This window comes from Podarcis erhardii (genome assembly GCF_964252035.2).
Source record: "Podarcis erhardii genome assembly, chromosome: 8".
NCBI lineage: Eukaryota > Metazoa > Chordata > Lepidosauria > Squamata > Lacertidae > Podarcis > Podarcis erhardii.
This window is the reverse complement of record NC_138499.1, coordinates 856,497-873,100: the sequence shown is the minus strand read 5'-3', so window position 1 is coordinate 873,100 and position 16,604 is coordinate 856,497. Positions and strand designations below refer to the sequence as shown.

At 51.2% G+C, this 16,604-nt stretch overlaps 1 protein-coding gene across 7 annotated transcripts in view; it reads right to left on the bottom strand.

Moving 5' to 3' along the window:
• MROH1 (maestro heat like repeat family member 1) overlaps positions 1-16,604 on the bottom strand; it is a 56,958-nt gene that overhangs the window by 33,046 nt on the left and 7,308 nt on the right. For 5 of the 7 annotated variants that reach the window (XM_081873950.1, XM_081873956.1, XM_081873955.1 and 2 more), the window contains exons 2-7: positions 12,328-12,770; positions 6,590-6,735; positions 5,291-5,422; positions 4,276-4,438; positions 3,914-4,012; positions 1,483-1,634 (exon numbers count right to left, since the gene is read on the bottom strand). In XM_081873950.1, the coding sequence (XP_081730076.1) occupies positions 1,483-1,634; positions 3,914-4,012; positions 4,276-4,438; positions 5,291-5,422; positions 6,590-6,735; positions 12,328-12,349 (714 nt within the window). In that variant the 5' untranslated portion in view covers positions 12,350-12,770. Of the gene's footprint in view, positions 1-1,482; positions 1,635-3,913; positions 4,013-4,275; positions 4,439-5,290; positions 5,423-6,589; positions 6,736-12,327; positions 12,771-14,799; positions 14,878-15,525; positions 15,652-16,604 lie in introns of those variants that run through there. The other 2 variants (XM_081873952.1, XM_081873951.1) reach the window with 2 other exon arrangements.

Sequence of the window (16,604 nt, the reverse complement as noted above, 5' to 3'; positions counted from 1 at the left end):
GGTCACGGGCCTTCTACTTTTTTATTTATTGCATTTTCAATTTTATCATAGTCACAGTTTCCATACATAATTCAATAAATTCAAACATCACTCTATCCGAGCACGGACCTCCTCCCGCCCTTCTCTCTGACTTCCGTACATATTTACTTTGTTCTTAGCTTTCCATAACCACCTTTTTACCTTCTCTCTTATTTTTGTATTTCCCCTCATTAAATGTAAATCAGTTCCTTATATTCCCATTACAAAACATTTCAATTCAAAGAAAGAGCCGCCTATCCCGGCCAGGGAGAGCCCTTAACACTAGCTAAGTTGGCAAAGATATACAAATTGAAATCCAATCTCTGTTGGAGATGTGGTGGAGAAATAGGAACAACAATACATATGTGGTGAAGGTGTGCAGAAATTAAGAAATTTTGGATAGCAGTACACGAAAAACTAAAGAAGATGTTGAAAATATCAATAACAAAGAAACCAGAGACATGTCCCCTTGGATTGAAATATGAAGAGATACCATGGGGGGGGGGAAGAATTTTTCTATATGCAAGTACATAGAGATTGCTGCTAGGTGGAAGTCACAAACTATACCCACAAACGAGGAATGGATTTGTAAACTTAATTATTATTTAATTTTGGCAAAATTAACTGCTATAATAAGAAATCAGTCGAATTTTAAAAGGAGTGGAAATGTTTTGATGAATATATAGCAAAATATCGCTCAAAAAATGACACGCTAATATGCCTAGATTAAAATGTGAAGTACTGGATGGAAGAAAAACTAGTAAGGAAATATAATAAGAATATATAGATGATTTGAGAAGAATGTAGAACGCAAAGATTATTGTAAATTGTACAATGTGGAGGAAATCGAGTGGAGGCAGAGGGAAGTGGGAGGAAGGAGAAAAGAATAATATGATGGATTGAGGAAATAGAAACATAAATGTATGGGGGGATGGGGAGGAAATGGTGTTGGCTTTGGTAAATCTGTATTGTAATGAAATATGTGAAAATCAATAAAAAAGAAAAAAGAAAAAAAGATCCTGATAATTTCAAAAGCTCTCCCTTCCCAGGCCCTCTTCCTCCCAGTCCACAGTCCCTGGCTCTTCCAGGCCCCATCGAAGGACTTCCTCCTTCTGCCCAAATGGCTCCACCTCCTGCCATGCCTGCCATCTTGCTTGCTCCTTAACCTGCACTCTAAAGGGGCTGCATCTCACCCTGGAAGGGCGATTTACTCTGCAGGACATACAGAGCAAGGCGCGTGCGCAAGGGAGAGACTGGGAGCCAGCTGACGTCAGCCGCCTGCAGCGTCACCTATGGAAAGGCAGGTCTAGAAATAAAGGCAACCAACCCTCGTGGATAGAGGAGTCACAGGGCCAAAAAGGAGAGCCCAGCGGCAGAGATTTGTCCGAAGCAGCAGGCAGTGGGGGGGGGGGACCTCTCCTCTCCCCAGGGACCCCCGACCCCCAGCTCAACATCTTGCCCCACCTTTGTTTCCCGGGTCTGCAGCCAGTTGTTGAAAAGGACTTCGTAAGCACTGAAGATGTCGTTGGAGAAGGTGTCTCGCCTCACCGTCGGGTCCGGTGCCTGGTCCAGATTCGCCATGTACTCCTGGATGCTCTCGCTGAAGTTCTGCAAAGCTACGGAACAGATTTCATGCCAGCTGTGGCTCCACACTGCCCCCTCCAAGTCGTCCCTCAGCACATCTGGACGGCTTTAAAACAGGAATTCGCTTTTATCCTCCACAAATTGTTCTCCTGGCCATGAGATGCCGCTGGGATCAGAAGCAGCAGTCCCTGGGGCACCCAAGTGAGGGAAGGGGGTTGTGGAGCTCCTGTTCTGCTTGAGGGGTTCCCATAATGGCCCCTTGGCTGGGCCCTGGGGTGCACAGCCCACCCCCTCTTAGCTTGATCCAGCAAGCAGGCTCTTACGATGCTCAAAACTACCAGCTGCCCTTTAGTTTCCCTGAGGGACAGAGCACAGCAGCCTTATCAAGATCTAGGCCCCTTGCCTGCAAGTTCAACATGCACAGCGCCCGCCCCCTTCAGGTCCCACCCTCAACACTCTTTGTTCGAGGGGTGGGCAGGAGACCCTTCGCCCTCCTCTGGATCACCCAGACCAGAAAGAGCCCCTTGCAACTAGTCACCTTGTGTAGTATCTGTTTGATGTGAAGGCCGGACTCAGGATTCCTGGACCTCAGCAGGAAGAAAAGCTTCTCCAGAAATTGTTCCAAGGAGTCCTGAGCACAGCCTCCCCACCCAACATATTCTACAGAGGTTTCGGGCTTCTCTGCACCTCCCCTTTCCTCAACTCTTTCCAGGCACAGCCTGCGCTTCAAAGCTCCATGTTCGGGCACCTTTTGGGGGCTCTGGAGATTTCCCCGCGGAAGCCTGCTCTTTAAAGCTCCATCGGAGCAAATGGCAATCTGTGAAAAATCTGATGTTTGCTCTGATTGAGCACTAAAGAGAAGGATTTCACAGGGAAAGCTCTGGGACAAAAAAAAATATCTATGCTCAGACACAGCGCTTTAGAATGTGGACCCATGCCTGGAAAGAGCAGGGGAAAAGCTAAGCGTGGATAAGCTCCAAGATGGGTTTCTTAAAAAGTTTTAACACAAAATCAAACATACAAGATGTACATGTAAAGGAGATCAGTGAGAATTTATACCACAATAAACAGGCTAAGCACTCAAAGCTGGAAATCTGACTTTTAAGAAGCCAGCCATGGGTATGGTTAATGGGTGCAAATGCTCTTGTCATAATGCAGTCAAGCAGGGGTCAGCAACCTAAGGCCCAGGGGCCGGAAGCAGCCCACAGAGGCTGTTTAACCGGCCCAAGAGCCGCCCCGGAACTGAGCTGCGAGTCTCCACATGCTACACTAAACTGGCGCAGCACACCGCGGGGACTGTCTTCCACGACTCCAGAAATTGCTTCTGCGCATGCCCAGACACCGAAACTTGCTTCTGCGCCAGCACAATTTCCGGCATCTGGGCATGTGCAGCAGTGATTTCTGGCGTCACACTGCGCCGGCCCGGCCCACAGAGGATCTCTGCGGGAGTGATCCGGCCCCTGCCCGGTAAGCCTTGCCAACCCCTGCATTCAAAGATCAAAACATTAAGAGGGGGAGAGGACAAACATTTTCCCCAACTTCAATTAGTGATTTTAAAGATGAGAGAAAGTCAAACCGTGTTTAGTAGTCAATGCGGTCCCACCAACACATTCTCTAACAGTTTTGCACTATCAGAAGAGAGAGAGACGCACAGGCAAGCATGTTCTTGGGCAACAGCCATGGCTTTGGGATGAGCCCAACGTGGCCACCGCAGTCCAGAACATGAAGACCACCACTAATTCAGCCGGGAAACTGGAGCCACAATGCCTTTCCTACCTGACGGAATGCGGGGCCTATTTATCCCAATTCCTGTCCGAGAATCCTAAATAAAATAAAATTTGGCTCCTGGGCATTCAGTGACTTGACCCACAGCCCCCCAGGGACAAGTGTAAGCCGTGCCCTGTTAATGTGGACACAGGCAAGAAATCTGCAAGAGAACGACCAGGGGCAGAGTTCGGTTTGCAGGAGACAGTTAGAGGCAAGGCGCTTCCTGGGTGTGATGCCAACATCAGGCATGGATAGCCAGAGTGCCCCTATAGTCATCGTTAGCAAGAAGCCTCACTGATTAACTTTGGAATGGCTGGGGACTGAGTGCCATTTAATGCCATTTAGAAGATGCCATTATTCTAAAGGAGAAATGCTCTTCACGGAGAGAGGGAGGCACACACAACTTGAGCATATTCTGTTGTTTGGCCTGAGATTCCTTTCTGCCCAACTGCTGAGCACATGCAGCCCTGCGCAAGGGCACCTACAAGTCACAGCTCCTGCCTGAGCCACCAGAGAGCTGTGGGGGGAATCCTGGCTGCCTTACCGTAGCAGAAGACGGTCCTCATGTTGTCCTGCTTGGCCATCCCCAGCATGGGCAGCATGGTCCCCAGAATGGAGTTCAGGAACGGCACCATCCCAAACACTGGCAGGGAGGAGGAGAGGGAGGGAAGCTGGATGAAACCAAGTCCTTTGGGGAACTCGAACTCAGAGCGTCGGCTCGGATAACTATGGGGGGCTGGTGGTTGTGCAGAGGGGGCTCCCACACACCTGGTCTTTGGCCCCAGAGGACACCTGTGGTCTCCTAGCCACACCGTGGTTCCAGACCACCCATTCGTGTCCTGGCCCCTCTCCTCTCCAGGGGGAGAGAACTGCTAGGGATTTGGGGGGGGGCAGAGAACCACTAACCATTGGTCATGGAGAGGTTGGCGAACGTCTGCACAATGAAGTAATGGGGCACGATTCCAGGCTGGAACTTGCTCAGCACCTCCTCCATCACCTTGTTGATGAAGCGCCTGCCAACCGCCACCAGGACATTGCTGGCTGCCTGCTGCCACTCAAAGATGATCTCCTGGAGCAAAGGGGAAGAAGGGGCCTCAGCTGCAACATGGACCCGCCCCCCTCATGCCCGGGAGCCCCAGGGGGTGGGCAGGAGGACCAGGCGTGGCTCAAAGGCAGCCAGAGGTCATTTGCACTTTGTGGCTTAGGGCCCTCGTATCTACGGGACCGCCTCTCCTAGTCTGCTCCGCAGAGGACCTTAAGGTCCATAAATAATCATAATTTAGAGGTCCCGAGCCCTAAGGAAGTCAGACTATCCTCCACCAGGGCCTTCTCTGTGGTGGCTCCGACCTGGTGGAATGCTCTGTCCCAGGAGACCAGGGCCCTACAGGATATAACCTCCTTCCGTCGGGCCTGTAAGACAGAACTATTCCGCCTGGCTTTCAATTTGAACTTAGCCTGATCTTTTATTCTCCTTCTTTCCCTCCCTCTCCCCCTTTTTATGAAGATTACCCACTCTGGGATCCCACAGCTAATTCTCCCCTGGTCTCCACACTGGCCCAAATAGGACTAATCTAGCCAGCTAGCCCTGGGGATCATCTAATGTTTATTTTCCCCTTAAATTGATTTTTGAATTCTGAATTTATTGTTATTCACGTTTTATACTGTATTTTATGCTGTTTTTCGTTGCATCAATTAAGTGTTTTAAATTTGTTGTTAGCTGCCCTGAGCCCGGTTTTCTGAACCGGGAAGGGTGGGGTATAAATTAAAAATTATAATTATTATTTGCCAAGAGCAAGAGGAGAAATCAAAGATCCTCAGAAGGCGGTTGGTCTGCGGCCCAGAGCAGTTTGCAGGCATCTCCGCAACCTGGGAAAGCCCCCTCCAGCCAGGCCCCCCAGCGAAGAAGCAGTGCTCCCTGTACCTTCGACTTGGTCATCTCATTGGAGGCCAAGAAGATGACGATCTTGGCTGCGCTCTTGTCCAGCTGAGCCAGGTTGCTCCTCACCACCGCCTCCATGGCCCTCAGGATGATGACGCGGTGCGGGTAAGCCAGCTGGAAAGGGGGAAATGGGAAGGACGGGGGTCAGGGGCTGCCCAGAACAGTCCTGCACTTTCCGGCCGAAAATCCAAGGTCATTTGTGCCTCTCCCCCCCCCCTCAATATGGGGCACAATCCACCAGGAGGTTGTTGAATGGTTTATTTAAATATTAAGGTTCATTACTGTTTCACAAGATGTGTATTTCTTTAAGGGCCAGAGCAAATAAGATGACCTAGTTTTACAGCTGTGAAGCAGTATAGCAGGTGCTGTTAATTTGCGGTAATTAAGCCGTGTCAGCAATTGGGTCTAATATATAAAGAGCAGCGTGTAGCTCTCTCAGTTCCCTGGTGAATGGGATGGTAGATGGGTCATGCTTATTGATATAATGTAACTTAGTGTAAAATGAGTTTTTGTTTTTGTTATTAAAAGGAAAAGGTAAAGGGACCCCTGACCATTAGGTCCAGTCATGGCCGACTCTGGGGTTGCAGCGCTCATCTCGCTTTACTGGCCGAGGGAGCCGGCGTACAGCTTCCGGGTTATGTGGCCAACAGGACTAAGCCGCGTCTGACGAAGCAGAGCAGTGCACGGAAACACCGTTTACCTTCCCGCCAGAGGGGTACCTATTTATCTACTTGCACTTTGATGTGCTTTCAAACTGCTAGGTTGGCAGGAGCAGCGACCAAACAATGGGAGCTCACCCCGTCATGGGGATTCGAACTTAACCCACAGCGCCACCCCTGTCCCTTCATTTTTGTTATTAAAACTTAGCAAAAGTTATTTTGCATTTCTTGAGTGTGTGGTCTCCCCAGCACGCCTTCTGCAGTGCAACTAATCTGCAAATAACCAATAGAGGTTCCCTGGCACCAGAATCCCGATTCTAAAGGCGAGTTTCCTAACACTTAAAGCAGCAGCAAAAATAAAAATAAAAAACCCAGATGTCTTCAATATTGGGTGGGGAAGGAGGAGACGCTTTCGGCAATGAGAAGGGCTCTTTTTTGACTTCCAACCCTCCTGCTCTCTCTCCCCCTCAGCCCAAAGCGCATTCAGCCTCCCTCTCCTGCTTCCATGCGCCAAGAGGCTCTTCTCCATGCGCCACAGGCATCGCAGGGCCCCCCCCCCAGCTTGACGATTCTGTGCCATTCGGCCAGAGCCAAGCAAGCAGCCAGGCCTGCCCTGCCTCACCTTGTCGTGCTGCCGCAGGTACTCCTCGCAGGCGTTCAAGATCTCCTCCGGCTCCGCTCCTCCCAGGTAGCACAGGGCGCTAAATATTTGCTCGTGGACCAGAGGGTCTTTATCTGTTGTGGCATCCATCAGGGTCATGGCCAGCCCTGAAGAAGAGACAGAAGGAAGCGAAGGCTGGAGAGGAGGGTCCACAAGAATTTCCATTACAGCATCCCCCCCCCCCCCCGCAGCCATCCAGGGGTTGAGACAGGCACCCTCCTCTGGCTTTAAACACAGTATAAGGAGTCTCTATAGGAGTATATTGTCTTTTAAAATGGGGTTTCAGAGTTTTGAGGGGTTTCTGAATGTCTTATGTAGATTTTTCAGTTTCATTGTTCTGTATGGGACAATGACAAAGATATCGTATTGTGAAAACCATCTTCATGCATGCGACAACAGCGGCAAGAGTCTTAATAGCACAAGGATGGAAGACTGAGGAAACCCCGACTAAAGAATTATGGCAAGAAAAACTGATGGACTATGCAGAACTGGCAAAATTGACACATAAACTACGGGACAAGGATAACTGTGACTTTAAAGAAGAATGGGAACCTTTTACAAAGTACCTAAAGATGCAACAAAGTGAATTGGACTCCTTGGCAGGCTTGAATAAACACTTATAAAATTCTGTAACATGCAGAGAATAGCATTTATAGAGAAACGAGAGATTGGAGCTGAGGGAAGTCGGGGGGACGGGTTGTTTATGGGAGGGAGGGAGGAGGAGGAAAAATGGGGGGGGATTAAGGATGATATGTTTTAAGATAGTATGTTTTGTTGAATTACCTAATAATTTTAAAAATAAATAACTAAATAAAGATACCCTATTGTATCGTATGTGCTCCTGCCAGGCTCATTCCATGGGTCCTGCCTATGCCCATACCTCAAGGGGTCCTACTGGTGGTGCTGTTGTGTTTACAGAGCCAGGAGTGACTATCTTGGATCCTTCCTTCTTTCCTCTCAGGGAGCAAGAGGCCTCTGCACCACTGACGGAGCTCTCCACCTGTGGGCTTCCACCTGGATTTGTGCAAATGTGGCCTCTTTGTTAGCACAGCACCCCCAAACCCAACCCTCGTCTCTGGCACACAGCTCTCAGGTTTGGGAAGGCAACACCTGCCCCCTAGGATTCCTGCCTTGCTGGCAGAAGGGCCTTGGGGTCTCCAGGCAAGTTTAGGAAAAGATTCCTGCTGGAGAGAGACGCTGCTGATTAGAGAGAGAGGAGAAGGGTTAAAGTTGTGGGTTATTGGAAAGAAAACAGCTTTGTGCCTTTATCACCTGGCCTTGCAGTCTAAAAGGCATCTTTGGGTTCAAGAGATCTCCTAACACCATGTATTGTTTTTAACATTTGATTGGGAGCCGCCCAGAGTGGCTGGGGAAACCCAGCCAGATGGGCGGGGTATAAATAATAAATTATATTTATATTATTATTATTTATACTATTATTATTATTATTATTATGTTTGCAAGACACCCTCCTCTCTGGGCAATGTTTTCCTGTTCATGCTTTATACTGCGGGGGCCATACTTATCTTCTTTGACGTGTCTTTTTTATTGTTAAGGCTCTTTAAGTATGATCCTACCACAGAAAAGAAGGACATAGGAGTAAAAAAATAAATAAATGCATTGAGGCTCCATGGAAAGATCCAGAATGGTGTGGGTTTTTTTTTTAAGGAATACAGAAGTGGTCAAGGTCAACCGGGAGCAGGCCAGGCTGCAACAGACAAACTGCCGAGCTGCCTGAGTCTCGGAGCCCCAAGCTGCAGAACGAGGCGAGGAGCAAAGGGGAAGCAACAGCCTTGGCCTGGTCTTGGGGCTGGAGGCTTCATTCCACCTTGCCAAGCAACACTGCCCTGTCACAGGGCACACAGACCCGGCTACGCAACCGGGACCACCCTGCTTGAGACGCCACCGTCCTAGCTAGGTGCTCTGTGCAAAGACTTAAGAGCGCCCTAGAAAATATTCCATTCTTCCACCAGGCACTCGGAGCACCCAGAATTGGCCACGGCCTCCTCTCGTCAGCCCTTGGGGTCCTCTCACCATCAGCCTCGCCAGCCCCCACCCAGCTCTTCTGCTGCCTGTGCGTCCGCGAAAGAAAGTACGCAAAGGGAAACCCAGAGCATGCACGGCTGGACTCTTCTGCTCTTAGAAGAGCCTGCCAGGGCCAGGCCAATGTCAAGGAGCCCTTTGGCTCCAGGCACAGACCACTCCGAAGCCACTCAAGAGGACGCAGAGAGCTCTCCACAAGCCTCCTTGGCCTCACAAGAGGACCATGACGACAGCAGCCCTCCAGGAGAGTCCCTGGGCAGTGAGGCGACTGCCAAGCCGCTTAGTATTTTCTGCGCTGCCTCCTAATCAGCACACGAGGAACAAGATGGGATACTGGTAAGAGGAGCATTCCTGCTCCCTGGGAGAAAGATGAGAGGCCCTGGGTACTGGAGAGGACGGTGATGATTGCCGTATTTTTTGCACCATAACACTCACTTTTTTCCTCCTAGAAAGTAAGGGGAAATGTCTGTGCGTGTTATGGAGGGAATGCCTACGGATTTTCCTCCTCTAAAAACTATGTGCGTGTTATGGTCGGGTGCGTGTTATAGAGCGAAAAATACGGTAATTTTCTTCTCATTTCTATACCGTACAGATTTTAAAGAAAAAAGATCTCAGAGCGGTTTACCAGATATTAAAACATCAAATAAAACAATCCAGACTAAACGGGGGTTGAGATGGTGCTGGTGTCTGCACTGGCAGAGCATGGCCAAATCCTGCATGGGGACGATGGGGCAAAGTGCCCCTTGAAGCCCACTGGCCCTTACAGCACAGGGGCAGCGAACCTTCGGTGGCTCTCTGGAGAGCCCTGGGCTCCAACCCCACCAGCCACAGCAAGAATCAGGGATGATGGGAGTTGTGATCCTGTCATAGGCCTCTGAATAGGAATCAAATCAAGTGGAATGCGGCTGCACTTGTGGGCTGCCCCCTTGGAAGCATCTAGCGGGCCACTGCGAGACCCAGAAGGCCGGCCTAGAGGGACCTCTTGTCTGACCCACGGGGCTCCCGTTGGGAGATGGCGTGCAGCACAGGTGGTGAAATTAGCTGCATGATTATTCATTGCTAAAGGTTGGAGGTGCTAAGCAGCTCAGCCAGGAGCAGAAAGCCTCCTGTGTGCTCTGCAGAGGCTGCACATCTTGGCTGCAGCGCAGGAAAGGCCGAACAAAGCAAACCCCTTTCGGAGCTACGTGGCAAACCTCCACGGCCACTTATCACATGAGCCATGGCAGATACGGAGGGGTCCGCCATGGAACGCCACTGGAAGTCTGTCACAGAATGTGGCATCTCAGGAACCAAACTTCATTAAAAGGCTTTCCGTGACCATGAGGGTACCTTCCATCTTCTCACACAAAATTTTGGCCACCTTTGGCCTAAATTGGCTTAAGACAGAATGCAGCAAAAATGTGGTACTTCCATCCGTCTGATCATTCTACCAAAAGTCAAATCCACAGGCAAGAATGATCTGTCTGCTTCCACCCCCTGCGGGAGACACGGGTCCCTTTCAAAGGGCATTTTGACTGTCAAGATGACCCAGAGGTGGTGCCCCGAGGGACCGCCTAACCCGGGCACGTTCGGCAGCTGCTTTCAAGCCTCCAGCCACCTTCCACAATGACCAGGAGGCCGAATCCTGCTTTCCCAGCAGCTTCGCAACAGGAATATTGCTGCGCAGCAGAAGCTCTTCTACATGAATCTGCCATGTTCTATTCTATTATATTCCTAAGTAGAAAATGCAAAGGCTGATGCCTGCTGCATGCAGAATAATGTTCCCTGACTTGCTGCCGGCTCTACAGCGATCTCAAAGCATATTTGCTCTGCATTAACGGGGAAGACAAGCGCACAGGCAGGCTGGCCAAACTGCATTATGAAATGCGAATCATTCTGCTAGCCTGGTCAATTTATTTTCTATCATATTTTATTCACTCTCTCAGCTGCTGGATCCCTCTTCTCTACTGCTAAAAAGTATTAAAGGGGCAGAATGCTTTGGGGGGGGTATTCTGCATCAGCAGCCCAGATGGACAGCATTCTGCAATGCATAAGCAAGAGAAATCTCATGCAGCTGTAAAATTTGCCTGTGTGTCTAAAGGGGGAGCAAGTCAGGAATCTCGCACCCCTGAGACGCCATCCTTGCAGGAGTCCCAAAGTTAATTAGCCGACTTATTGAAGCCATTAACTTCAGTGAGGCTACATTAAAAAGCTTCCCTTTGCAATCTCAGAAGAGTTGCGGGTGCAGGAAGGAAGCCAAGAATAATATGTAGCAGGTCAAGGCAATTTCCTATCTATGGGTTAGGAAGAAATTTCAGCCAGAAGAAGTGGTTTGTGTCAGGAGGTACAGCTCTGGTCAACATAAACTCAGTCCAAACCCACCTGAACTGCCCCTTTAGAGATCCTCACCTATCAAACTTCCAGGCCTCTTGGCCTGGAAACTGATAGGCAACTGATAGGCCTGGAAACTGATAGGCAACTGATTGGCATATCAGATTCTTTGGTTCCTGCAAACAGAGCTACAACCTGCTTTCTCCTCCCTCCTTCAACCGTTGTTCTGGCTGCCTAGGAAGCTGCCTTATACAGAGTGAGGCCATTGGTCCATCTGGCTCCATATTGTCCACACAGACTGGCAGCAGTGGCTCTGCAGGTTTTGGGCAGCGTTCTCCCCCCGCCCTACTTGGCGATGGGTGCAAGGAGGATGGTTAATAGTGATATGCTGCCTTCTCCCCAGTCCAGGTGGCTTACACAGATAAAACAGAAAAAGGTAGAATCACAGAGAAGACCATCATTAAAATGTAATTAAACATTAATAGATTAAAAAAACCTAAAAGGATCATTTAAAAACACAACAATAAAAATATCACGACACCAGCCCTTTCCTCAAAAACAATCAGTTCCTGAAGGCCTGGGGGAATTTTTTTTAAAAAGTCTTCACCTGCCGAGGGAAGGACAGCAAGGAGGGAGCCAGCCTGGTTTCCCTCAGAAGGGAGTTCCATAGTTCTCTGGGGGGAGCCACGGAGAAGGCCGTCTCCCGAGGCCTCATCCAGAGTGGCCTGTGAGGGAGAAGGACCTCCCCCAAGAATCTGGGCAGGTTCGTAGGAAAAAATGCAGTCTTTCAGACTGAACATGGGGCCAACTCCCCGCCAGGCTGATGCTGTGCCACTGAGCCCTGGCGCTTAGCCTGGCATTGGGCTCAGGCTTCTCCTTCTGGCTCAGCAGGAGCCCCAGGAAGCCACTAGAAAACAGTCTCCTTATCCACACTCCAAGACCACCGTGGATAAGGACAGCGCTGTGGAGAAGTGTTAACAGCGCTGGCAAATCACTAGTCAAAGTGCAACCAGAAACCATTCACAGTTTCCACTTGGGGCACGAGAGAAACCTGACTCTGCTGTAAATGTATTTGGAAGGGTGGCTAGAAACCTAAAACTGGAAGCGGTTACTTTTGCCCTGACCAAGTCTAGTTAGGCAAGAAAACCTTAAATTGGAGTTTGTGGGGGAGGCAGAAGACCACTAAGACCAAGCCCAATGGCTGCAAGCTGAAGGCTTCAATAACCTCTGAAGCCCCTAAAAGTGGTATTGGCTTTGGAAAAATTGGCCCCAAAGCCTTTTACCTGCACACAAATACACAGAGACAAACACACCAGTCTTGCCTTCCATGCTTCTGCCGTACTTACGTTTCACCCGTGACTCAGACATCCTCCTTGTCTTTGGGTTTCCAGCCCAGTGAACGGAGTCCCACTGCTCAATGTGTGAGGTTCCAGAAGACCCTATTTTGGTGCCGGAGGGGGAGGACACACTCCCGGGCAAATGCCTCTCGTATCACGGGAGCAAAGGCTAAGAGTCACTGCTCAGCTCCAGAGCTGGAAGGGCCAGAGTTCATCTTCTGAGGCTCAAGGAAGGGTCGGGGATGGGAAGCCCCAGTGAGCCAATTCCCAGTTCCAGAGAGACAACAACAACCAGCAGAGGAGCTCTATGTCTCCAGATCTCTGGCCATTTCCAGACGACAGGTGACAATGGTTGTTGCCTCCAGCTCCCTCATCCTTTCCAAGCGAACGTCCGAGAAGAACACGCAGGAGGGCACTGGGTTCTGAAGCTGCTTCCTTCTTTCTTGCCTGGCCTGTGAAAACGACAAAAGCTCTTAAGAAAGGTCTTCACACATGCTCATGTCTATTCATGCTGGAATCTCAATGGGTTTCATTGAGGCAGGAGAAGCAGAAGTAACTTACAGGCCAAGCAAGCTCACAGCAATTCAGCTGCATCAATATTGCTGGGAAAGATCAGAGGATTTGAAAAACGAGTGACACAGAGGCGGTGCCTTTCTGGACCAGGGTGTCCACTGAGGGCAGCATGCACAGCTAAAGCCAGAAGTCAAAACACAATCCTGGCCCACATGAGAGAGGCAACCAAACAAGCCACACAATTAGCATTATTTGGAACCTGAAGTCTCCAAAACAAAATAGAATTTCCCTTCCTCAGACACTTTGAATTCGCACAACACCCCTAGAAGAGGAGCGCCACGAGTAATAATAATAATAATAATAATAATAATTTATTATTTATACCCCGCCCATCTGGCTGGGCTTTCCCAGCCACTCTGGGCAGCTTCCAACAAAATATTAAAATACAGTAATGCATCAAACGTTAAGAGCTTCCCTAAACAGGTAAGTAAACAGAGTAATGAGGAGATGCCCCCTTCTCCCTTATCCAGGTTCAACCCCGCTATGAAAAAAGACACAAGAGATGCTTTCAGCAGAAACTAAACATACAGGACCCAAATGGCAAGGAAGCAAACTCTCCCACTAGTCCACTGCCTTCTCCGTCAAACAGACAAGGCCAAGTCCCATTCAGCGCCTGCAGTCCATCCATCAAACTAGCCCAAGGCCCCCCTGGCATCATGCAGGACACTGACAGACAATGAAGCCACAACAGATAGAATAGAAGGGAGTTGCATACAGATTGTGTAATTGTCAAGAATCCTCTTGACAATTACCGGTAATAGCTAGTTGGTTTAAATTATTTGCCCTAACCTCCCTGGCTGATAGAACATAGCTGATAGAACATGATAACAACTTTAGAAATTGTAAAATCGGTGGCTTCACTCAGCAGCCACTTCCCCCTCTCCGCCCCCTGCACAGTCAAGCCCAGAAATGGTGCAAGAGCTTATCCTGAAGGCAGGAGAGCTTCTCCGCCACACTCAGTAATCGGCCACTGCATCTGGGATTAAAGAGGGGTGTGAGCACTGAAACCTCAGTTTCAAAGCAGAGCACCATTTAACAGGCTTCTTGCTCAGGGAAACGGTAAGACCCAACAGTCCTGCAGAGAGAAGTTTAGGAGAACCCGAGATTTATCACAGCCACCCAAGCAGGTGAGGAAAACTCCAGAGAAAAACCCTTTGCAAAAGCCGCAGACACCAAGGCTTCAAGCCTCAAGGAATTTACAAGGACTTTAGAGGTGGAGACCTCTAAAAGCGGCACCTCAAACCCTACAGCTGCTTGTGGTGGAGGAGAACTCTTCCTGCATCTGAGGAGCTGGACCCCAGCCCACAAAAGCTGCCCTAAGCCTGCCAGCCTTCCAGGGGCACCGAGGCCTCCTCTTGCTTTTGCTTTTGCTGCAGCAGCAGCAGCCTCCCAAACCAGGGCTCGGGAAGTCAGGACGCCGCAGACATGGCAACCTTGAGGACGGAAGGAGAAAATGAAGATTTCTGGAGGGCTCTTTAAATGCACGGAGCAGTCGGGTGGTGCAAGGGATGCGAGAGGAGAGGAGGGGAAAGAAGAGAATTTGCAGCTGCAAAGCAGAACCCGGGAAGAGGGAGCCCGCGGAGCCGGGGAGAGAGGAGGCGGCGGCGGCGGCGGCGGATCGGGGCGACGGAAGGGGGCAGAGGCTTCTCCCTTCCCGCGCCCCCTCCCACTCCAGGCACCAGCCGCGCCCGGGAAGAGGGGGAGGAAGGAAGGAAGGAGGGTCTCCGGAGACCCCCAGGGACACCGCCCAAGTAAACCTGGGGGGGGGGGAAGGCCGCTGAGCCCCCCCCCGGACACCTGGGTCCCTCCGCCGGCTGCCCAGGAAAGGAGGGAGGGAGAAGCCGAGGGAGCTGCAGCTGGACGGGGGGGGGGGGGAAGCAGCCGCCGCCCGCCCCCCCCCCGCCTTACCTGGTCCGCCTTCCTCCGCGGCGCCCCCGGCGCGTCTCACCTGCCCGACTCCGCTTCCGGGTATTTAAGGCCCCGCCCTCACCTGCGAGGGGGCGTGGCGGGGAGGAGGGGAGGGGAGAGGCTTCCCCGAGAGGAGCGCGGAGAGCCAGGCGAGGGAGGTTCCCTTCGACGCCAGGCGGGACGGGGGGGGGGGGCTCAGCGCCGGGCAGGTGGGAGCGAGAGGCGCCCCCCCCCCGCATTGCACCCCAGGAAAGAGGCGGCGAAACGCGACGGCGGCAACATCAGAGCAAAACCCGACCGGCGCCCCGCTTGCTGCGCCTGAGCCGGCGATGGGGAGCAAGAAGGGGCTGCACCGCCCGCCCCCAACCCAGCTGCAAGGGGGCTCCTGAAGTGACAGCAAGGAGGGGGCATGGGGTGCCCCTGACGGAGGCTTGATGCCCGCCCCTGCCCCCGTGCAGCTTGGGGACGGGCCCGCCAAGCCGAGGGTCGGGGCTGGAGGGGGCGCCCGAGTCCCGCGGCTCTTTCGGGGCAGAGAGCCCTCCTGCCCCCCCCCGGCAACGTGCCAGGGCCGCCCGTGACGCCGGCGACGGGGAAGCGGGCAGCAGAGGCGCCCCGGGCCGAAGAACGGGGCATTCCTGGAAGAGGAGCTGGAAAGGGGTCCGAGGGTCATCCATCCCAACCCCCCGCGAGACCCGGGTCCCGGTCCTTTGGCTTTCCAAGCCTCACCTCAGCACCAGCTCGCGCATATTCGCTCTCGGGGAAATGCCGCTTTCTCCCCGGGGAAACGAGAAGGGGGGATCTCAGCTGGAAGCCAGCGCCCCGCTTGCCCCGCCCCGCTTGCCCCGCTCCAGCCGCAATCTCACCGGAAGTGAGGGCTCGCTCATTTCGCTTTCTACCTCTATGGAGCTCTCTCGTGACTCCGCCCCTTTTTCGCGTAAGGCGGAGAAACCGACGCATGCGCAGTGAGTAGCAGCTGCCCCGCCCCGCCGCCGCCTTTCTCTGGCGGCCTTGTCTCGTGACGAGCGATGCGGCGGGAGGTGCCGCCCCTTCCCTTTCGCCATTGGCTAGCAGACCCCCGTCGCTCTCGCTATTGGTCCGCCCCGCACAACGTAGCCCGAAGGTGCCTGCGCGGCGGTTGGCGAGGAAACGCTTCGGTCTCCTAAAGCCATTGGCGGAGAAGGATGCCCATCACTGAGGAGACAGACACACCCCGCCCTCCGGCTGAACAGCTTGCAGGCGGGGCCAAACTACAATTCCCATCATCCCTGACCACTGGTCCTGTTAGCTAGGGATGATGGGAGTTGTAGTCCCAAAACAGCTGGAGGGCCAAGTTTGGCCGCGCCTGTAAGGAGCAGGCCAGTCTGGACTCGGACCAGGCGAGCTCGGAGGAAGGGAGCTGGGAGGAAGCGCCAGACGGAGGCCGCCCAGAGGCTGCAAAGAAGCATATCTATATCTATACACACACACACACACACACACATTTCTCTCTCTCTATACAGTATTTAAAGCTTTTTAATTTTTTTTGCGTGAGCCGCCTCGAGCCCCAGCCTGGCTAATATATATATATATAATATTTATTAATATATAATATATATTAATATATATAATATATTTATATATTTATATATATATAATATTTATTAATAATATTTGTTAAGAGTTTAAAGATTACAAAATGTAAGAAAAAGAATTAAACAAATCAACATAATAAAATAAAAAAACAGAAACAAAAACACTACGTAAAACATTGAATTAACAAAACAAAACAAAAACAATTAAAAACACTTCCAATATTTTCAAGCTTA